Source organism: Polypterus senegalus, chromosome 9 (genome assembly GCF_016835505.1).
Source record: "Polypterus senegalus isolate Bchr_013 chromosome 9, ASM1683550v1, whole genome shotgun sequence".
Lineage (NCBI taxonomy): Eukaryota > Metazoa > Chordata > Cladistia > Polypteriformes > Polypteridae > Polypterus > Polypterus senegalus.
Genome location: NC_053162.1, coordinates 88,274,433 through 88,298,193, shown reverse-complemented (window position 1 = coordinate 88,298,193; position 23,761 = coordinate 88,274,433). Strand labels below are relative to the sequence as shown.

The following is a 23,761-nucleotide window of genomic DNA, read 5'->3' as shown; positions in this document are numbered from 1 at the left end:
GATGTAATTCTCTTGTGTGCACTCTCTTTATCATTTCAGTATATAACTAAAATAATGAAAATCTACCTTTATAATGAATATTATATTATTTAAAATGAGGGTTAATATCAAAGTATTCCACAGTAAATGTTGTGAAATGCTTGAATGTCAAAAGTTCTTTATCTTTCATTATGCACTGGAAATATTTACTGACTTAGTGAAGGCACTTGCTCTTAGCTGCAGCAGTCCAGGCTAAAACATGATTTATATGTCAGCCTCAGTTACATTTTCTTTCCAATTTTTAAAGAAAAGTAGGATGTACTTTAATTTTTGAGGTAACAAACAAATCTGGAACAAAGATTGATTAAACAATAAGTTTCAATAACAACTGTGGGTGACATCCAACAAAGAAAAAATTAAACCCCCATGGCCCTCCAGTGCAAATCATTGTGGCTCCTGTGAGGTAAGGAACACAACCAGCAGATAAATACATGAAAAATGGCAGCCATTTAACTCAGTTTATTTTTTCATTACAACAAGCTACATATAAAAATTGACAAACATAATTTGGTCAGAAACTGGTAAATTATGAAGGACTTTCTGAAATATTCCTGTAAAGACAGGTTTTGAAAATGCTTGTCATTTGTCTGCTTTACCAATTTCACCAGTATTAGTTTCCGAAACCCTCGGCTTTTCAGAGAAAGTTGACATGTTTTTGTCACTTTCTAACATTAAGCTCAATTCAGATGTTTTTTAAAAAATATGCTCAAAAGATTTTTTTCTAAATTAAGATACATTACTGGTTACTCCAATGACAAAATTTGGAATACTTAAGTGCCTCTCTGAAGTAAATTTGGTTGATTCTGTTAATTTACAAGTATGCAGTGTGTTTAGAAAAAGAAATAGATGTTCATTGAGAGGCAAGCTATTAAACTGGAAGCAGAAAAATAAATTCCAAAATGAGCTTATCACTACACTTATTTTTTTAAATTGGACTTTCAATTAATTATGAATCGCCAAGTACATACATCAGAAGTCACTTGACCTGCCAGTTTTAGAAATCAATTACATATTTTTGCTCTTTAAACTTGAACCTACTAAAATTTTTATCTAATTAAATAAAACTTGCAGCAAGACTGGGTAAGCTGGAGTGTGTGTGTGTGTGTATATATTATATAGATAGATATAGAGATATATAATATGGGAGAGATCCCTTAAAATGAATGTATTTAGTTTTATGAATTTATGAAGGAAAAATAAATGAAAGGGGCCACATCAAGCTAAAGTGTGCTCTAATTTACTTAAATATCACGGATTATCTAGTCTGACTGCTGAGCAATTTCTGAAGACAAAGTCCTGTCAACACCTGGGCTTGTTGCTGTCAGTCACAGTTTTTGTATGGAAAAGGCGCTTCAGGAAGTAAAGCTGCAGCACACCAGCTAAGACAATGACCAGGCTCTGACACAGAGACCACCAGTTCACATAGTTGTAGTTGGAGAGCACAAGGTAATAATCGGCACCTTTCCGCATTCGTGCAAAATTGTAGTACCGCCACATATGGAAAACGTAATTATGCAACTTGAATGTACTTTCCTAGGAAAGAAAGAACAAGTACATTTGTAAATCAGTATAACAATAAACAAATTTGAAATATAGAAACATCAATTCAGGCAAATACAATATGATACCATCTTTGCAGGAGACCATTTTATTAGTTAAACTCTTTTATAGATGTTGCTTAACAGCTTATAAATAAAAAATGGCTTGTACAAGAAACTGGTAAATAATATTACTGGGCTAAAAAAATAATACATTTGTAAAATTTTATTTTTCTAGAAAAATCTGCTTAGATTGAATTTTTAGGATATGGGTGTGAGAACAGGTTTCTTCTTTTTCTATGTTTTCAAGTTTAAGTATGTGAAAATGGCTGTAGTCATTAAGTGGAAGGCTTGTGTTTTGTGCGTAGATATGAAATAGTTCCATTATCTAATTCTGTACTGTTTACATTACTTTCTCTGCATATGGATGGATTTGGTCACATTATGCATCCCTGAGCAGCTTTTGAGAATTTCTGAAGTGACATGTCCGTGTGTGTGTGTCAGGATGTGAGACTAAGGTGACAATAACCACACAATCTGAAAGACACCTAGCACACTTATTAGCAGGGTTAAGTACTCTAGGCCTATTCATTTTCAATGAAATTGCTCCAGAAAATTTGCTCTACTGAGATAATGATTTTGTGTTTTTCTTTCTGTAGAATATAAACTGCTCAAAAAAATTAAAGGAACACTTTGAAAACACATCAGATCTCAATGGGAAAAAGAAATCCTCCTGGATATCTATACTGATATAGACTGGGTAATGTGTTAGGAATGAAAGGATGCCACATCGTTTGATGGAAATGAAAATGATCAACCTACAGAGCCCTGAATTCAAAGACGCCCCAAAAATCAGAGTGAAAAAATTATGTGGCAGGCTAGTCCATTTTGCCAAAATTTAATTGCAGCAACTCAAAATTGTACGCAGCACTTTGTATGGCCCCTGTGTTCTTGTATACATGCCTGACAACATCGGTGCATGCTTCTAATGAGATGACAGATGGTGTTGTGGGGGATCTCCTCCCAGATCTGGACCAGGGCATCACTGAGCCTCCTGGACAGTCTGAGGTGCAACCTGGTGGCATTGGATGGACCAAAACATAATGTCCCAGAGGTGTTCTATTGGATTTAGGTCAGGAAAGTGTGGTGGCCAGTCAATGGTATCAATTCCTTCATCCTCCAGGAACTGCCTGCATACTCTCACCACATGAGGCCAGGAATTGTCGTGCACCAGGAGCCACTGTACCAGCATAGGGTCTGACAATGGGTCCAAGGATTTCATCCTGATACCTAATGGCAGCCAAGGTGCCTTTGTCAAGCCTGTAGCGGTCTGTGTGACCCTCCATGGATATGCCTCCCCAGACAATCATTAACCCACCACCAAACTGCTCATGCTGAATGATGTTACAGGCAGCATAATGTTCTCCATGGCTTCTCCAGACCCTTTCACTTCTGTCACGTGCTCAGGGTGAACCTGCTCTCATCTGTAAAAAGCACAGGGCACCAGTGGTGCATCTGCCAATTCTGGTATTCTATGGCGAATGCCAATCGAGCTGCATGCTGCTGGGCAGTGAGCTCAGGGCCCATTAGAGGACATGGGGCCCTTGGGTCACCCTCATGAAGTCTTTCTGGTTGTTTGGTCAGAGACATTCACACCAGTGGCCTGCTGGAGGTCATTTTGTAGGGCTCTGGCAGTGCTCATCCTGTTCCTCCTTGCCCAAAGGAGCAGATACTGGTCCTGCTGATGGGTTATGGACCTTCTATGGCCCTCTCCAGCTCTCCTAGAGTAACTGCTTGTCTCCTAGAATCTCCTCCATGCCCTTGAGACTGTGCAGGGAGACACAGCAAACCTTCTGGCAATGACACGTATTGATGTGCCATCCTGGAGAAGTTGGACTACCTGTGCAAGGTCCAGGTATCGCCTCATGCTACCAGTAGTGACACTGACTGTAGCCAAATGCAAAACAGAAGAAACAGTCAGAAAAGATGAGGAGGGAAAAATGTCAGTGGCCTCCACCTGTTAAACCATTCCTGTTTTGAGGGTCATCTCATTTTTGCCCCTCTAGTGCATCTGTTGTTAATTTCATTAACACCACAGCAGCTGAAACTGATTAACAACCCCCTCTGATATTTAACTGACCAGATTAATATCCCATAAGTTTCATTGACTTTATGCTATACTCTGATTAAAGTGTTCCTTTAATTCTTTTGAGCAGTATATAATGAAAATGTTGAGAAGTATTTTGATGGTGTTACATTTTTCAATGAATGTACAGGTTTTGGAATGAATCTAATACGTATTTGTCAAGATTTGAATCTATCTCTGTTGAAGAATTCACTCGGGCCAGCATCCCCTTCTCTCTGGTAGCAGTGGGACTCAAACTTGGGGACTTTGGATCCAGAACAACTCTTTCATCCAGTGGAACTAAAGGCAAGTTCCCTCTTCCCAGAGACCTATCAAGCTTTTAACAGCAAGGGGGCCTCTAATGCGGCAAAAGGGCTCTCTTGCCGTCTCTGCCTCACTGCACTTGCTCCTGCCCTGAGTAAATCCTTGTAATGGCACCATTTTTCTCCTGCTGAGGAATTCTGTCAGGGCAACACTTCTCTGAGAGAGCAGGAGTGAGACTCAACTCAAGAACACCCTTTTCAGCCATTGTAAGTAAAGGAAATCTATCTTTGGTTACAGTGGCGAACAGGAGCTCGTAACTGCAATGATGCGTCTTACACAGCAGCAGTATCTCTCTGTCAGTCTTGCTACACGTGGTCTTTGTGTTACAGAATCTGTGGACATCACAACTCAAAAGTGAATAAACTTTAATGAAATTTGCCACATCATAGTAAATGCATTTCAGTAAGAATATTTTATTATGCACCAACTAAACAGATTTGGGGAAGGTCATACATCTTCTCAACAAGATTATGATATGTCAGCATTTTTCCATTTTAAAAAATACTAACATGCAATATTTTACTGCTAAATGTAATGCTTTATGGAAGGAAAGTCATTTTCTGGACAAATTTATCTGTTCCCAGTTCAATTAAGGCAGTGGTTCATGACCATTCGTGCATCACAGAATTATTTGAGAGTTTTGACTTGCTGAATTTGGCAGTGTAAGAGATGATACAAAGTCATGATATTCCACGGAAGACTTTATGGAGTAAAGTAGAAGTCAAATGTAACACCATGCAAAAACTAAAGATGTGTTTAAAGAGTGCCTTCTCCACTCTTGGAAAATGTTTGCTCAATCCAGTCTACATCTGCTCAAAAATATTTGTACTCCGACATTATTATTTATCATTTATAGTCCGTTATATGATAGGTGTATGGTATGCAAGTCCTAGGAGACAACTGATGTACAGCACTGAAGTCAAGTGGTATCAGCTCCACTTCTGCAGCCTGATGGTTTTTGTTTATTCCATCAGGACAGCCACCATAAAGAATTTTCAGCTGCTATTTGCAATTTTCTTGTAACATTTTCAGTGTGTAGGTGATGATGGCAAGTGTGTTCTTGATCCGTTGTACCAATGGTTTTATTTAGCAATTCTGTCATATTCAACCTGTTTACATGCCCTATTTGCGATTTATTTTCATTGCTGCTAATCTTTCCTGTCACAATGGCATAATTGAAAAAAGCGAGTAATTCTGCAATAGTAGACAATGGAAGAGAAATATAATTCTGTTGCACAGTAAAACACCTCGAGTACTGCAATTCATTACTTGTAGGGGTGCCGTCATGTAATGTCAAGCCAACGCGGATGCTATAAAATACAGTGTCATGTCTCATTTTCAACCAGCTGAGACAGATGTAAGGAAAATGAAGCTAATATAAACATGAGCAGCACATGCGGACTCGACTAGTACCTGAGGACATATCCTCCCCAGACGCCCTAGCTGTGCTTTCCTCCCTCCCAATCTAGAGGAGGACACAAAACTCATTTCCTGTTTACCAGCACAGATGTCCCTTTGCTCAATAAGCTGCTTGGACTTGTCACCATGAGTGCCTGGGGGTCGCTTCACTTGAGCACTTTTCTATACATTGTGCAAATCCAGTTTATTTATTCACATTCTGTAGTGTAAACCACAGTAAAGGGCTGACAAGCTCTTATGTGGGTATACATTCTTCTTTCTTTTTGCATTTGTGCCAATCTTTTCTGTACACATTGATCAGCTGCTTGCCCACACATTGCAAGTACCTCATCCCATGATGTTGCTACCCTCACCCCAATATTCTCTTCCATTTAGTTTGCTACACCTAAAAAAATAATTTTTCCACACAGTCTATTGAAGCTGTATTAATTAGTGTTACAGACACCGTAAAAGCTTGTGGACAAAATTAAGGAAAATATCCATCAATGTACTTACTATGTGAAAATGAAAGATCATTTCAAAGTTCTCATATTGTTACCGCTGTGGTACCCACAATGTGAAATTCTCTATTCATTTTGTCAGTTAATTAATTTGCTTGTTTTACAAGAAACATCAAATCACTTTGCCTTGTGAGACAGTCAATAGGCTTAAATAAATGTACATATATGCCAAACCAGAGGGTTTCTTCTACAGACCCTCAGAAGGAAAACCCGCCTGAGCTCACTAACAGTTATAGCCCTCAAAACACACTCCTTCCTGTGAACCCACTATTAAGTTGCCATATCATCCCACTTCATTCAGTCCTATTGTGGACTCAGTCTGCTAAGATTACTCTGAAACGTTTGTTTTGCCTTTTTTCATGTATACAGGGTAGATCCCCAAAATGTTATCTTGGTTTTGTTGTTTCTTCATACGACACTTATTAGACTGTAAGCCATTGTATCTTTTGTTTAATCTCTTTACAGCTTGTTCACTTACCTTGATTGCATCCAGCGTGTCATTGACTATTTTCTTTTCCTGCTCTTGCTGCTGTTTTACATCTTCAAAGCCAAAACCATCATAAACGACTCCAAAGTCAAGGAAAATCTGCATTGACCCAAAGTGATTGTGAAAGTTGCTTATACAGATCTGATAGAATCCTAAAAATGGTAAACATGAATAAATTAGGTGATATAAAAACAATCAGTGTTTAATAAGTTCTGTCCATTATGAGTATAACATGTGGATATGTTAACTGGGCAATAAGTCCATGGCACCCATTATTTCATTAATGAGTTTTACTGTCTTCTTCGACTAAAAAGACCAAGAAAATATGAAAGATGCCCACTATTAAAAAATAAACCAGCCCTTGTGACACTAAATGTCTTCATGTTTCATTTTATTCATCATGTAGTTAATTATTGAACCACGCGTCCTTGAGCAGAAAACAAAGACAAACATAACGTGTAATTTTTTTTCTGCTAATCTGAATTAGTATACACCTACCTACATTTTCAAGGCTTCTAGTGCTGTATTGTGTCACAGAAGACAAAAGGTTATTGGCTACGGCCTGCCATAAAAATAGGGTGGAGAGGGGGTGTCAAAACATAAATAAAGCAAAACATACAGTAAGTCATAAAAATTCAATTTGGCCGCATTCAGCAGCCTGCCATTTACCACACTTACTGTTGAGTTATTGATTGGACATTGAGACGGAAAGATTCAGCAGCAGAGGACTTCAGTAAAGTACATATTAAAACAAAGCATTAAAAACTCTGACGTGTTTGACGTGCTTGATATGCAATGTAGCAGAGGTTTCAAATACTTGTTGAAAGAGCAGGCTTGTCTGACTATACACTAAAGACCTGATGGCTGTATTGTTCCTGTTTTTCATTTCTCACTTTAAGGATGGATTTTTAAATGCATGGATTTCACTTATTTATTTCTTTAACTTTTGAGCAGTGCACCTGTGGACTACATTCTCATTTGTTTGGTTCGAATTGGTTATGTTACTGATGGTTATGGGATCAAGAGGCTCCCACAAGCAGCAGGGACCACAGTCACAATTTGTACTATTTGAAATAACAACAGGATTGGTGTAAATTCTTCACTTGAAGTTTCCATTTGTATTGGTCCACTTTTTTCAAAACCCAAAGCAATATCCACAATGATGACACTAACAATAATTATATAATAATTATCCTCCAACTGGAGTAGCAAGGCAAAATAAAACTGAATTATTCAACACCGGAGCATGACTATATCAGTAGCTTTGCTAAAGGATGATTTCATTCATACTCAAAACACATTATGTTAAGATTTGCATTAAAATATATTCCATTGTTCATTACAGTCTATGAAATCATTGATTGTTCATGGTAGTCTGCTGCTTCTTTGAAAAAATCTGATATTCTGTGATTATATTGAGCTAAATAACCTCACTTTATTTACTCAACTTATATTAAATGCATGTGTTTATAGTTAATGGGGCTGCTTTGGTAAGACTAGAATTTTGCTGTCAACATCATTGTTGACTACCAGTTAGGCTGACAGGTCAGCTACAGTGGCTGTATTTATTGTGTTTTAGAGCAGATGGTCCTAACTTCGGTTCAAAAGTTTTCAGAGTGATGCAAATGAGGTCCTACTCATAGGAGTATGAATAAAAGCATTTTATCAATTTTCCTAATTTAGGAAACAACTCCTAACTTTACCAAGATTTAGGAGAGCTTGTGAGCTGTCCAATATTGCTACGATCTGTCGGAAGATGGTGTTCAGGAAGAGATCGATACTCACATCCAGGGAAAGATTGATGTTTTGGAGACACTAGACAACAATGAACTCATAAAAAGATATTGATTTGACAGAGACTGAAAAATATTCATGACAAATCTTGCTCCATCTCCATCTCACTCCATCTATGCAGAGAAGCCATGTGCTGTCAGACGAAGTTAAAGTGTTGGTAATGTTGCATTTTTTCAGCCACAGAGAAAATGCAGCTTTGTAATAGTGATGATTTGAGTATGTCAGAACCATCCATTTCCCGCCTTCTGCACCAAACTTTGAACATCTTTACAAAGTTTGGTACTTGATGTAATACACAAATGTATACATTTTCCTACCACTCTACATGAGGTGACGTTTAAACATGCTGCATTCATGCAAATCATGTATTTTCCAGGAGTTGTTGGTGTGATTGTTTATAAAGATCATTGCCCCAAGTGTGGATGAGCACACATATGTAAACATTAAGCAATATCACAGTATCAACTCACAGATGGTCATAGATGCATACTATATTTGTATTAGTTAGTGATTAAGAGCAAACTGTCACACATATACACAAAACACTGCATTTCACTAACCCCTGGAACAATTGTATTACACTGTACAATCCTGGGGAGGTTCAAGATGGAATTGGGAGACTCCCAAGGTTTTGGATAAATAGGACCTTGCAGAGGATAATGAGGGGTCATGGAGAGAGGCACGAGCGTGACTCTGGAAGAGGATCAGGAACACTAGAAGAATGAATATAACTGCAGAAACCGGAATAGCTTTGGCTAGATTCAGTAACTTGAAATTTTCTTACCCTTGTCAGACTTTTAGTGCAATGCCTAAGAGCAATTCTGAGATGCGTAATAAATACGGGCACAGAGCCATCTTTGTAAGTTATCCGTAGCAACATATAGTTTCAAATGCATCTGGCATGGATTTTTACCAGAGCAACTTTTCTGTAGCATCACTTTGCAGTGCCCCCCAAAGTTTATGAATGGAATGGGTAATTAATCCAATGCTTCCAATCAATGGTCCCTATGTCAAGACAGAATCTCATTTTCAGTAAACAGGGAATATATATATATATATATATATATATATATATATATATATTCCCTGTTTACTGCCTACTAACCAATTTTAAACATTACTAATGATTTCTTGGCATTATTTGTTTACCCAACTAGATCATTTTCATTTTTTCTTGCATGCCTTTATCTAAATTAGATTATCTATGAAAACTGGCACTCTAAAATTGTATTTTACTTCTTTAACAAAGATGATGATTATTTATGATTTTTTTCAGTCACTGTGCCTCTTTGTGCATGTGTAAATTTGTACTTGGTGTTACTGCTGCCCAGTAAATCAATCACATCAGCAATTATTAGGCTGTCTTACATTGTACAGGTACTGTCTATTATTTGTCATCCATTTTAGCCATTTCACTCTCTGAGGGGCACTTTTTTCATTCTGGATTTTGTTAATTAATCTTTTTTCTTTTTATTAAAAAGGAATTATTGTTCTAGTGATGTCATTTTTTTTTTAAGTTCTGTATGGTCATAACCATTTTGTATTGATCTTTACATGGTTGCAGCCATATCATTTGTGGTTAGTTGCTCATTGTCGGTGATATGGAAGACTTAACATATCTGGTCATCTCATTATGTCTATTTAAAATGGTAGAAGATAGTTTCTGCCATCTTTGCCCTTGTATTATTATTATTGTATTCTGTCTTAGAGCAATTCAAATTACAAGATGTTAGTGCTAGGACTTTCTTTGCTTTGTTTCCTGGTTTTGTTATTAGTTTTGCATTTTGGATTTGATAGTTTGATTCTCTTTCTTTCTTCTGGTATTTTGTCTTCTCTATCTGACCTGTGACTATGAATTTGCCAGCTCCTTGTCTATTCTTTCATCCCCGATCATTTTCTCTATTCTTCTCTTGAACAATGAACTGTGCCCAATGTTCACAACAGTACTACACTTTTGATGACTTCCTCGATTGGCCTGCCATTTGCTATGATAGTCACTTGCAAATTTCCTTTCTTTCCAATATGGCTTTCCACAATGTGATCAGAAGCATTGAAGTCCTCCACAATTATTATCTTACTTGCTGCTTGTTGAGCCTGACTGTCTTACCCTCAAGGCTCTGTATTAACAGAATTCAGTAATATTTGCCAAACATGTAATCTCAGAATTTGCATCTTTCACGTTTATAAGCATGTGCCCGACATCCAATTTACATGAATATACTTCTCATATCTGTTTTGTTTTGGGGTTGGAGATGCAGTTACAGGGCACATATGTTAGGGGTGTCTTACCTGTCTGTCTAGTTTGAAAATTAATTTGTCCTCGATAATCTTGAGAAGTTCCCAAAAGAAATCCATTGGGTGAGTGGACTGAGGCAGTGACTTGTCTTTCTTTTCCAATTCCGGTCACCCACTGAATCTAGACGAAGAGAAATATAATTACAGGGTACTGTCAATCATTGCCTTTTATAGAGAACACACCAACAACAATACACAATACTATACTGAGTGTTTTGGTCTTGATCCTTGTTGGCACTTCCATTTTTCTTTTCTCATGTTTACATCTACTGGTTTTCTAATTAATCACAATAATCCCTTCAGACACTGTCTCACAACAAACTCCCAATAGCTCACTCCATTTCATTCTGCAAATGTTCACTTGTACTTGATTAGCAAAAAGGTTCAGATGTCCTGTAGCATTCAAAGTTGCTCTGCTTGTACTGCACAAAGAGGACCAACCTGTGTCAAACAATACACCTGACACCATTATATCACTACCTCCAGCCTGCATTGTTGACATCCTATAGAAGGGATCAACTAACACATGGGGGTCTCCTTCATATTGTATTCTTCTCTGGATTCACCACACTAAGTGAGGCTGAGAGACCCTTCCAGCTGAAGTAGAAATCGGAGGCCTGTTTACTCACTTCGGCAGAAAGCTTTCTTCAGTTTCATTGGATAAGCTTCCACTTGCCAACTCAGAGGCCCCAGGTTTCCAGTCAATCTTTCCATATAAGATGTAAAATGGAGAGGGGCGGGACACTAAATGATTTCTTACAGTTGATACTGATTTTCTCCAGCTAAAAGGTAACATTAATTTTACATTCTCATATATCTCTTTCGGCACTCTTGTTTTATCAAGTTGTTATTTGAAAAAATGGATCCCATCTTTTACTCTGCACAAGCCAAGTCCATCTCAGTCTCCCCACATTCATGTCAAAGGTTGTACCTAGTAGCTTATTTTTACTATTTTTTTTTTTATGGGAGAGCTCATTTTCAAAACAACTCGTATACTGTCAAGCATGAAAATACCTTTGGGTTGTTTCTCCCAGTGCCATAACATGTTGAAACTCATTTAAAAATTACCCATTCTCCTTATGATCAGCACACACACATTTTGTATCTCTTTACCTCCACATATAAAGTGGCCACTGACTGTAACATTGCCTAGATGGAAGGACAATAAAATGGCTTCTTGGCATTGAGCTTAATTTTTGTGACATACACATTTTCATTAGAAAAGAAAAAACTTAAAAATACAGAATGTCATAGACACACATGATAAGGTCCAAAAAAATCAGAAAGCTAATTAATAATAGAAAATGTCTCTAACTGTATGTGATTTAAGACATTATCTATATATTGAGTAGAAAGAATGAAGAAAAAAAAAAAAGAAATGTAAAAGAACCTTTCAAGGTGACAGTTAGCAGATTGTATGAAAGTTGCAATTGCCTTGTGTTACACAATGATTAACTGGGCTCCATTACATGCTATCAGAACAAAAGATAAAGGCCTTGTGCTAAGAGAAAGATACAAACGGCTCCCAAGTTTCATGTTAGGCTACTTTAAAAATAGATATCTGAAAGGTTTGCTAATTTTACAGGTGTACAGAGTAAGGTACAACAATAGTTAGGGCTGCTGCTTCTCTGTTCCAGTCCGGTCATTTCTATGCTGAGTTTACATGTTCTCCCTATCTCTGTTTAGGCCTTTCTCCCATGTTCCAAAATGTACTGTTATGTTTATTGCCAACTCAAAATTGAGCCAGTGCATCTGGTGTAAAATTTTGCCACATCAATATGTGGACAACAATACAAATTTCCATACCAGATCGGTTGAGGCCACGGTTAACAATGGCTGGCACCAGTACTGTTAGCCAACAGCGTGCTGACAAAAATTGGGCTACTGTTGGCCGAAGAAGGGGGGTGGAGAGGTGTCCGGAGGCAGGGAGAGAGGAGTGGAACTGAGGGTAGGAACTTTGAATATTAGCAGTATGACTGGTAAGGGAAGACAGCTGATGTGATGGACAGAAGGAAGGTTGATATATTGTGCGTGCAAGAGACTAAATGGAAAGGGAGTAAGGCCAGGTGGATTGGAGGAGGATTCAAATTGTTCAATCATGGTGTGGATGGGAGGAGAAATGGGGTAGGGTTACTCTGAAGGAACAGTATGTCAAGAGTGTTTTGGAGGTGAAAAAGGTGTCAGACAGAGTGATGATTATGAAGCTGGAAATTAAATGTGTGATGATGAATGTTGTTAGTGCATATGCCCCGCAAGTTGGGTGTGCAATGGATGAGAAAGGTGGTTTCTGGGGTGAATTGGATGAAGTGATAGACAGTGTGGAGATTAGAGCGGATTTCAATGGATATGTTGGTGAAGAAAACAGAGGAGATGAGGAGGTGATGGTAAGTACAGCAGAAGTAGTAAGGGTGACAGCAAGAAGGGTGATTGGTGTGACATCTGGACAGAGGAAGTAGGAAACCTGGAGATGGAATGGGGAAGAACAGGAGAGTATACAGAGGAAGAGGTTGGCGAAAAAGAAGTGGGATAGTCAGAGTGATGCAGAAAGTAGACAAGAGTACAAGGAGATAAGGTGTACAGTGAAGAGAGAGGTGGCAAAAGCTAAAGAAAAGGCGTATGATGACTTGTATGAGAGGCTGAACACTAAGGAGGGAGAAAAGGACCTGTACCGATTGGCTAGTCAGAGGGACTGAACTGGGAAAGATATGTAGCAGGTCAGGTAGATAAAGGATAAAGATGGAAATGTACTCACAAGCGAGGAGGGTGTGTTAATCAGATGGAAAGACTACTTTGAGAGGTTGACGAATGAAGAAAATTATAGAGAGGGAAGGTTGGATGATGTGGTGACAGTGAATCAGGAAGTGCAATGGATTAGCAAGGAGGAAGTAAGGACAGCTATGAAGAGGATGTAGAAGCATGGAGGTGTTTAGGAGAGATGGCAGTGGAAAGTGAGAGGATGCCTAAGGAGTGGAGAAAAAGTGTACTGGTACAGATTTTTAAGAATAAGGGGGATGTGCAGAGCTGTAGTAACTACAGGGGGATAAAACTGATGAGTCACAGCATGAAGTTATGGGAAAAGAGTAGTGGAAGCTAGGTAAATAAGGTGAGCTGATGATTAGTGAGCAGCCGTATGGTTTCATACCAGGAAAAAGCATCACAGAAGCGATGTTTGCTCTGAGGGTGTTGATGGAGAAGTATAAAGAAGGCCAGAAAGAGTTGCATTGCATCTTGTGGACCTGGAGAAAGCATATGACAGGGTGTCTCGAGAATAGTTGTGGTATTGTATGAGGAAGTCAGGAGTGGCAGAGAAGTATGTAAGAGTGGTGAGGTCTATGGTAGGAGTGACAAATGCATTCAACGTGGAGGTGGGATTACATCAAGGATTGGCTCTGAGCCCTTTCTTATTTGCAATGATGATGGACAGGTTGACAGATGAGATTAGACAGGAGTCCCACTGGACTATGATGTTTGCTGATGACATTGTGATTTGTAGTAAGAGTAGGGTGCAGGTTGAGGAGACCCTGTAGAGGTGAAGATATGCTCTAGAGAGGAAAAGGATGAAGGTCAGTAGGAACAAGACAGAATACATGTGTGTAAATAACAGGGAGGTCAGTGGAATGGTGAGGATGCAGGGAGGTTTCTTGGCAAAACTGAATGAATTTAAATACTTGGGATCAACAGTACAGAGTAACAGGGACTGTGGAAGAGAGGTGAAAAAGAGAGTGTAGGCAGGGCGAAATAGGTGGAGATGAGTGTCAGGAGTAATTTGTGACAGACGGGTATCAGCAAAAGTGAAAGGGAAAGTATACAAGATGGTAGTGAGACCAGCTATGTTATATGGGGTGGAGATGGTGGCATTGACCAAAAACAGGAGGGAGAGCTGGAGATAGAAGAGTTAAAGATACAGTACTAAGATTTGCATTGGGTGGGACAAGGACTTATAGGATTAAGATTGAGTACATTAGAGGGTCAAGCTCAGGTTGGATGGTTTGGAGACAAAGCCAGAGAGGTGAGATTGTGTTGGTTTGGACATGTACAGAGGAGAGATGCTGGGTATATTGGGAAAAGAATGCTAAGGACAGAACTGCCAGGCAAGAGGAAAAGAAGAAAGCCTAAGATTCAAGATTCAGAGGACAGAAAGATATGGAAAAAGATGATCCGCTGTGGCAACCCCTAATGGAAGCAGCCGAAAGAAGGACGCATGCTTATATTTTTATGTTTTCATTTTATAAACTATTTTTTGTATTTTTGGAGGCACTTTTACATAAGTTAACTGTCAATATCAGGCTGCATTGCTGTTGTTCACTTATTTACTTTAATAGTTGGGGCCTAAGCAGGTTGGACCATTAGTTTGAAGACAAGGTTTCAAAAAAATTGCTGCACATCCTGTCGGCCCACAAATTTGATTTGCATGTGTCCTGTTATGATTTTCCTTGCTGCACTTTTGATTTGGATATCCTGCTCAGTTATGTGCATTTTAAAATACTCCAGTTTTCTCTAAAAGATGTCCATGCTAACTTTTGACTCTGTACATTGCAGTGCTATGGAAAGTCCAGAGAAGAGTAGCTAGGCTGATTTCAGGACTACGAGGAAAGACTGAAGGTGTAGAACCCATTTTAGTTTCAGCAAAAGGAAATCAAGAGGTGACATGATTGATGTGTTTAAAACTGAAGCAAATGATTATGGTGGACTCCAGTTGTTTAAAATGAATTCTTCAACAAGAACACTTGGACACAAATAGAAACTTGTCAAGGGTAAATTTCACACAAATATTAGATGGTTTTTCTTCATACAGAGAACCAGAAATACGCAGAATAAATTAAAAAGTAGTGTGATAAAGAGAGGAACTTTAGATACCTTCAAAATGCAACTTGATGTTATTTTTGGAGAAATTATGTGAATAAGATCAGTGAGTTTTTTGGAATAAATGACCTACTCTTGTCAAAATTGTTCTAATGATCTAAAATTCGCCTAATGGAGGTGGACATGTGCAACGCAATGGACTGGGACCCCATCCAGCATTGGCTAATATGTTGGACATGAGACCATGGGATTTAAGTCCCGAACTTCCCATAAATTTGAAATAGAGAGAGGCCAGCTTTTGTCTTTTCCTTTATTTAGCCTTCTTATAGTATCGAAGGTTGCATTCTAAAGATGCCCTGTTAAAATATAGAAAAAGAAGACAACAAAATTGCACAACAAACACACATAAAATTATATAAAGTATTAATGTAGAATTAAATGTAAAAAAATTTGTCAATTTACACAGAATGATTTACTTGAAATGGTAGCAGATTCACAATTCAAGAAGGTACAGGAAGGTGCAATATAACAAAAACAAAATTAAATCAAGGGTAAAGCCTACGAAGGAATATAACTAGAAAAAAACATTTGACAAAGGCACTTGTGTCAATGTGTGTAAATACATTAACAGATTATACTGAAAAGATATCTTTCCTTTACTTATTGAAATAAAATGAGGATAGGCATTAATGTGATTTTCTCATGCTGAACATATTGGATATTACTAACAAATATCAGAAATGTAAATAATATACACGTAATGAATACAATGACTCTTTTTAAACATGATTCCTCTAATTCTCATCAAAGCCAATTTAGAAGCCAACCCTGTGTGGAGCACCAGTTCATCAAAGTGCCCCTTTTCTTACACATGCCCTTTAGAGTACCCCTTAACTTACTCTGTATGTGTTTGGGACATGATGAGAACCACAAACTTCTTACAAAGAATACTTTAACTAGGATTAAACCCAAGTAGCAGTAAACAGCACCATCAGCAAGCCACCCACAACTGTAAGGTTAAAAAGATTAAACAAAATTATCCTAGTTAAATAACCTTATAGCTCAGACTTTCTTACCTCATAACTGAAGTAAAAGTGGCCACTTTGATGTGCAAAATGCCAAAAACACTCACGTCCTGCTGCCGGTAGTACAATCGAGAAATCATACTGATCTGCTCCCCTGAACAAGGGCTCATCTCCTGTACCAGCCAAGGGTTCCGACTTCTGACACCAGCCAGTGCTGTAAGTGTGCAGAACAACACAAAACAATACAATGTTCATCAACACCATGGTGAAAAGTGTGCTACGTCTAACAGAACTGGACGGTTGCAAAGGCGAAACAGTGACACTGTCTTAAACCCTGGAAAATGATTAACTTTTAAAATCTAATCTCCTTTATTCACCTCTTTTTGAAATTTAAAAGCAAGTGCAACTTATCTGGTGTTTGAACTCCCCTTTCCAACAAGTGCTGCTTTCAATCTCAAGTGCAAATCAACAAGGCAATATGAAAACAGCAAAAAGAAAAAAGCAGATGAAATCATGTTACAGGTCAGATGAAGTTCTCACATTAATTGTATTCCTCACCATATGAGTCATGTAAAAATACCCCTTAGTTTGCACTGTGCTTTGGGGTAAGCATAAAGATGTTCTCTAACAGTTGAGAGAATACCAGCAAATCTACATCTTTCCATCATGCTGATCAGCAAAATTCGGCAGTGTTTTCGCAGTGAATATAATGTGTTTGCCAGTGACCTTGTTCATTTAATATTTCCTAAACGTTTGGCTTGCTGTCAGCTTAGGTGAACTTTTTTTTCTCAGCACCCCATGATGTTTGTGAGGCCAGCAAGACATGTAAGAACTGTGACAGCCATGTGCATAAATTTTACGTATGCCTACTTTAAGACAGATGCCGATCGAGTTCAGCTACATGTGATGTCAGACTCAATCAGTACTCTAGCTGAATTTTCATCCCATATGCTATTTTTTTTTTTTTTAAAGTATTTTCATTTGAAGTGTACATTAGCTGACCATAATGTGAATATTATCAATACTACCCCAGGCATAAAACACTGATCCCTATAGTGCCGCACATCTAATTTGTATGCATAATTAGCCTTGTGTCCAGCTACAATCTCAAAACTAAAGAAGCCCCCTTGTCAGAAAAAAAGAGATGCTGTGAAATAACAAAAGACTTATTACTATTGTGAAAGAAAAAAAAAAAAATGATTCAGCTACTCCTAGAGGCACAACATCAAACAATGGAACAAGCCAGTCCCACTGCCACTGCCTCCTGGTATGGTAAATATGTGCCCGACATGAACTCTATGAATACAACAATGTATATTTTATTTACTTCTTTCTAGTTTGTGGCTATTCATTGGATTCTGTTTGTGGCTATTGTTCTGCATGCATATTGAGTTGTTTGACGTACTGTGGATGCAGTGGTTAGCACTGATGCCTCCAGCTCAGATTACATTTCTGACCGCAATAATTGGTCCAGTATAGTTGGAAGATGCTTCCCTAGCCCTCAGGGACACTAAAAAGTCCACTGCACCATTGTAATATACTTAAAACTAGTCCAGTTTCTCCTTCCACATTAAGTTTAATGCATTTTGTGGAGTTTGGCAAAGTTCCTGAACATTTCTGTGAACTCATCGCTAATTATTATTAAGGCTGTAAAGGACATTTTCCAGGCTGTTAATGTAGTCTGCAAAAGAAATTAAAAAAAAATTCTTATATACTACACATTATAAAATATTTAATGTAAAGCACAAAACATTTGTAGATATATGCAAACACATACCATATCTAATTATGCACTGATCTGAACCATGGCTGTGTGTGGAGTGGGCACAAACTCCCGGGCCTGCATTGCAATGTACACCCGACAATGCAAAGATTAACAAGTTTAAAATTGGCTCCTTATGAGTGTGTAAGGATGTGTGCTGAAATGTGCCAAAACTGGGTTAAGCTACCTCACTTTGCTTTAATCTTAGCTACTATAGTGGGCGCAGTTTTTGCTCCAACCTGGTCATAAACGAAACACCTGTCCCAATTAGGCATGCTCTTATGTACTGCATTACACCTTTATCGTGTCATTATAGAACAACACAATATGTACATTTTATATGAATTTAAAAAATAATTACATTTTTCAGGCCTTGAGATTTTTCAGTGTTACTGTATTTGTATTGAAGTGCCATTGCTATTCAAATAGTTACCTGCCAATGATCTTATTGAAATAGCTTCTCCTCATTAGCATTTAGTGCTTGTGTCCAGTCTTTTTTAATTGTCAATTCGAGATCTATAAAAAAAAGTAAAATATGAAAATCAAAAATTGACCACTGTTCTTTGAAACTCTGTAATAAAACAAGAGATTTTACATTGAATTGTCATTCTGACTGCAAAATTAGAATAGGAAAAACAGATTAGGTACATGAGAAGTTTAAATAGAAACAGTAGGCTACTATTTTTAATTGTATCAAATTGCATCAATTAAGAAAGATCAGACATATCAGTTATTTCTGCTTCTGTGATTATTAGCCATCAGCTAATTAAATATTGATCATGAATATTAGTTTTACTGAAATGACAACCACTTTAATTCAGGATGAAGTGCAAGTGGAAGTTATTAGAGTATTTAAGTATACAATTTCTAAAAGATCAACACGCTTATATATACTTCAAAGTATATATAAAGTACATCCAGGTATTCACTATCCAAGGCAATCACATATGTAAAGTTTGTTTCTTTGAAAGAGAATGTGGCCTACAATCAAAGATGTTGAACTACAACCCCTACCACTCACTTTATGCGTGACCTTGAATTTGTTCTTAAACTGCCAGTAGTCCAGCTGCAGCAGTATATAAATAGCTGTACCTTATCTGTAAAGCTTTTGGTTACACAGTCCCTATAGGCATTGTATAAACATAATTTCTTTAATAAGGAGTGTGGCCTGTTAACTAAGGTGTTAGGACTGTAAACCACAAGGTTACTGGTCCAGGTTCCTACCACTGTCTCACTATCTTGAACAACCTGTTCACTATCCATTTATAGCAACTTGTAAATAGCTGTACATTATCTGTAAAGTGGCTGAGAGACATGGATCATTATTTTGAGAAAATGTGTAAAATTAAGCTTGACTCTTGGAAAGTTGAGTGCCCTTGTAGGAAGACAGTAGACACAAAAGCTGATAGTTCATCTACCTAGCAAATAACTCACTGGGCTTAAACTTGCTACCTCTTCAACTATAGCAACATATGATATGTGTTACATCGGTAAAGCAACTGGGAGTTTTGTTCACTATACAATAAAAAAAATATTTTTTGTTTTAATAGTAATAGAAGTATTTAATAGTATCTTTGCATCCTTTTATAAGCTTGGAGTTAAACAAGATAGAAATAAAAATTTTAAAAAATGACCAGCCTTAGGGATGGGTGTTCAAACCTTTTTCAGTCTTTTCGGCACTTTTCACAAATCATTACTGAAAGCAATTTAACAAAAAGAACACTGTGGAGTGGACACAATCTATTTAAGAAAAAAAAATCTGTAACAAACAATAGACATTCTAGTCAATGTGTGGAATTGGCATGTTCTACACATTTCCACATGCATTTCCTTGTGTTTATTAAAGATTAGTGCATTAAATGAATTAGCCTGACAAAAGTGTCCAATCTGTGGTCAGTTATTCTGTATATTGTAAAAAATATGAATTGTGGCTCATTCACGCTACAGTTGTGCTTGAAAGTTTGTGAACCCTTTAGAATTTTCTATATTTATGCATAAATATGATCTAAAACATCATCAGATTTTCACTCAAGTCCTAAAAGTAGATAAAGAGAAACCAGTTAAACAAATGAGACAAAAATATTATACTTGGTCACTTAATTATTAAGGAAAATGATCGAATAGTATATATTTGTAAGTGGCAAAAGTAAGTGAACCTTTGCAGCAATAACTGCAACTAAACATTTCCGGTAACTTTTGATCATTCCTGCACACCGGCTTGGAGGAATTTTAGCCAATTACTCTGTACAGAACAGCTTCAACTCTGGGATGTTGGTGGGTTTCCTCACATTAACTGCTCGCTTCAGGTCCTTCCACAACACTTCGATTGGTTTAAGGTCAGGACTTTGACTTGGCCATTCCAAAACATTAACTTATTCTTCTTTAACCATTCTTTGGTAGAACGACTTGTGTGCTTACGGTCGTTGAATTGCTGCATGACCCACCTTCTGTTGAGATTCAGTTCATGGACAGATGTCGGGACATTTTCCTTTAGAATTCTCTGATATAATTCAGAATTCATTGTTCCATCAATGAAGGCAAGCCGTCCTGGCCTAGATGCAACAAAACAGGCCCAAACCATGATACTACCACCACCATGTTTCATAGATGGGATAAGGTTCTTATGCTGGAATGCAGTGTTCTCCTTTCTCCAAACATAACACTTTTCATTTAAACCAAAAAGTTCTATTTTGGTCTCATCCGTCCACAAAACATTCTTCCAATATCTTTCTGGTTTGTCAATGTGATCTTTAGCAAACTGCAGACGAGCAGCAATGTTTTTTTTGGAGAGCAGTGGCTTTCACCTTGCAACCCTGCCATGCACAACATTGTTGTTCAGTGTTCTCCTGATGGTGGACTCATGAACATGAGCCAATGTGAGAGAGGTCTTCAGTTGCTTAGAAGTTACTTTGGGGTCCTTTGTGACCTCGCCGACTATTACATGCCTTGCTCTTGGAGTGATCTTTGTTGGTTGACCACTCCTGGGGAGGGTAACAATGGTCTTGAATTTCCTCCATTTGTACACAATCTGTCTGACTGTGGATTGGTGGAGTCCAAACTCTTTAGAGATGGTTTTGTAACTTTTTCCAGCCTGATGAGCATCAACAACTCTCTTTCTGAGGTCCTCAGAAATCTTCTTTGTTTGTGCCATGATACACTTCCACAAACATGTGTTGTGAAAAGCAGACTTTGATAGATCCCTGTGCTTTAAATAACACAGGATGCCCGCTCACACCTGATTATCATCCCATTGATTGAAAACACCTGACTCGAATTTCACCTTCAAACTAACTGCTAATCCTAGAGGTTCAAATACATTTGCCACTCACAAATATGTAATATTCGATCATTTTCCTTAATAAATAAATGACCAAGTATAATATTTTTGTTTCATTTGTTTAACACGTTTCTCTTTATCTACTTTTAGGACTTGAGTGAAAATCTGATGATGTTTTAGATCATATTTATGCAGAAATATGGAAAATTCTAAAGGGTTCACAAACTTTCAAGCACAAGGGTATGCTAGAAGAGCAGCTTCAGCAAATTAACTAATGGTCATAATTCAGTGGCATGTAAATTTGTGAGCACTTAGTCTGAAAATATGAAATAGAAATTTTGGAGAATACAAAGAGTATATAAATGAAGTTATCTTTAAAGTTTAATATAGAAATCAAACAAGTATATTGACAATGCAGATCTACTCCTCTTCTCAGAGAGATTGCCATTTACAGATTTTTCCACCAAAGGTAAATGTGGTTTAGGCAGCCAGTCTGAGCAAGCAGTCAGTCCAAATAAAGCCCTCATAATCAGGAAATCATCAAAGGCAGATACCTAGGACTGTGCTTGGGTTAATACTAGAGACCCAGAAGTTCCCAGCTAGGAAATCCCATTTCCACTTAGCATTGATTTATCCTGGAGGTCCTCAGATTTCCTCAGCTCCAGTCATGTGCCCTCAACTCCCATGTATAGAGCAATATACAGGGTTGCCATTTATATGGATACACCTTAATAAAATGGGAATGGTTGGTGATATTAACTTCCTGTTTGTGGCACATTAGTATATGTGAGGGGGGAAACTTTTCAAGATGGGTGGTGACCATGGTGGCCATTTGAAGTCGGCCATTTTGGATCCAACTTTTGTTTTTTCAATAGGAAGAGGGTCATGTGACACATCAAACTTATTGGGAATTTCACAAGAAAAACAATGGTGTGCTTGGTTTTAACGTAACTTTATTCTTTCATGAGTTATTTACAAGTTTCTCTTTGTTTACAGCCATTGACATGTTGCAGAGGTTAACACGTGAGGAGCGGATAAAAATTGTGTTGATGTCTGGTGAACGCAGTAACCGGGTCATTGCAGCAGATTTCAATGCAAGACACCCTACAAGACCACCTATCTCCCATGCTACAGTTAGCAAACTGCTTGCTAAGTTTCATGAAACTGGTTCAGTGTTGGATTTGCCAAAATGTGGACGCATGAAAACTGTCACTAATGAAGAAACATCAGTGGCTGTCCTAGCTTCATTCAGCAAGAGCCCACAGCGTAGCACTCGCCGCATGTCACTGGAGAGTGGCATTAGTCGAACATCCCTTCGGCGGATATTAGCTACTCACAAATGGCACCCTTACAAACTCCAGCTACTGCAGCATCTCAACGAGGATGACCCAGATCGGCGCACTGAATTTGCAGAATGGGCAAAACAAAAATTGGAACAGGACCCTCAGTTTACAGAAGATTTTGTTCAGTGATGAGGCAAACTTTTATGTGAATGGTGAAGTTAACAAACAAAACCACCGCTATTGGTCTGACACTAACCCACATTGGATAGATCCCTCCAAGACTGTTGGAACAAAAAATTGATGGTATGGTGTGGTATATGGGGTACAAAGATAGTGGGGCCATTCTTCATCAATGGAAACCTCAAGGCCACTGGATATGCGAAATTGCTACATGATGATGTGTTTCCCTCTTTATGCACTGAAGCTGGCACGTTCCCGGAGTTTTTCCAGCAAGATGGTGCACCACCACATTATGGGTGTCAGGTCCGAGCATTCCTAGATGAACAGTTTCCTGGAAAGTGGATTGGTCATCGTGGGCCAGTTGAATGGCCCCCAAGGTCTCCCGATCTGACCCCTTAGACTTTTATCTTTGGGGTCATCTGAAGGCAATTGTCTATGCTGTGAAGATACGAGATGTGCAGCACCTGAAACTACGGATACTGGAAGCCTGTGCTAGCATTTCTCCTGCGGTGTTGCTATCAGTGTGTGAAGAGTGGGAGAAGAGGGTTGCATTGACAATCCAACACAATGGGCAGCACATTGAACACATTTTATAAGTGGTCAGAAACTTGTAAATAACTCATGAAAGAATAAAGTTACGTTAAAACCAAGCACACCATTGTTTTTCTTGTGAAATTCCCAATAAGTTTGATGTGTCACATGACCCTCTTCCTATTGAAAAAACAAAAGTTGGATCCAAAATGGCCAACTTCCAAATGGCCACCATGGTCACCACCCATCTTGAAAAGTTTCCCCCCTCACATATACTAATGTGCCACAAACAGAAAGTTAATATCACCAACCATTCCCATTTTATTAAGGTGTATCCATATAAATGGCCCACCCTGTAGAGACCACCATCCTTGGCTAT

The 23,761-nt window shown here is 38.1% G+C and overlaps 1 protein-coding gene across 2 annotated transcripts; it reads right to left on the bottom strand.

The window, feature by feature from the left end:
* Positions 1–605: 605 nt before the first annotated feature.
* On the bottom strand, positions 606–18,842 carry tmed6 (transmembrane p24 trafficking protein 6). Of its 2 annotated transcripts, XM_039763416.1 has the most exons (5): positions 18,545–18,842; positions 16,401–16,563; positions 10,516–10,642; positions 6,424–6,584; positions 606–1,572 (listed from the first exon to the last, which is right to left on the bottom strand). In XM_039763416.1, the coding sequence occupies exons 1-5, from the start codon at positions 18,583–18,585 to the stop codon at positions 1,339–1,341; spliced, it is 726 nt and encodes a 241-aa protein (XP_039619350.1). In that variant the 5' UTR covers positions 18,586–18,842; the 3' UTR covers positions 606–1,338. The 2 variants fall into 2 exon arrangements, with proteins under 2 accessions (XP_039619350.1, XP_039619352.1); XM_039763418.1 differs by lacking the exon at positions 18,545–18,842 and having other exon boundaries at positions 16,401–16,604.
* Between the last annotated feature and the right edge of the window lie 4,919 nt (positions 18,843–23,761).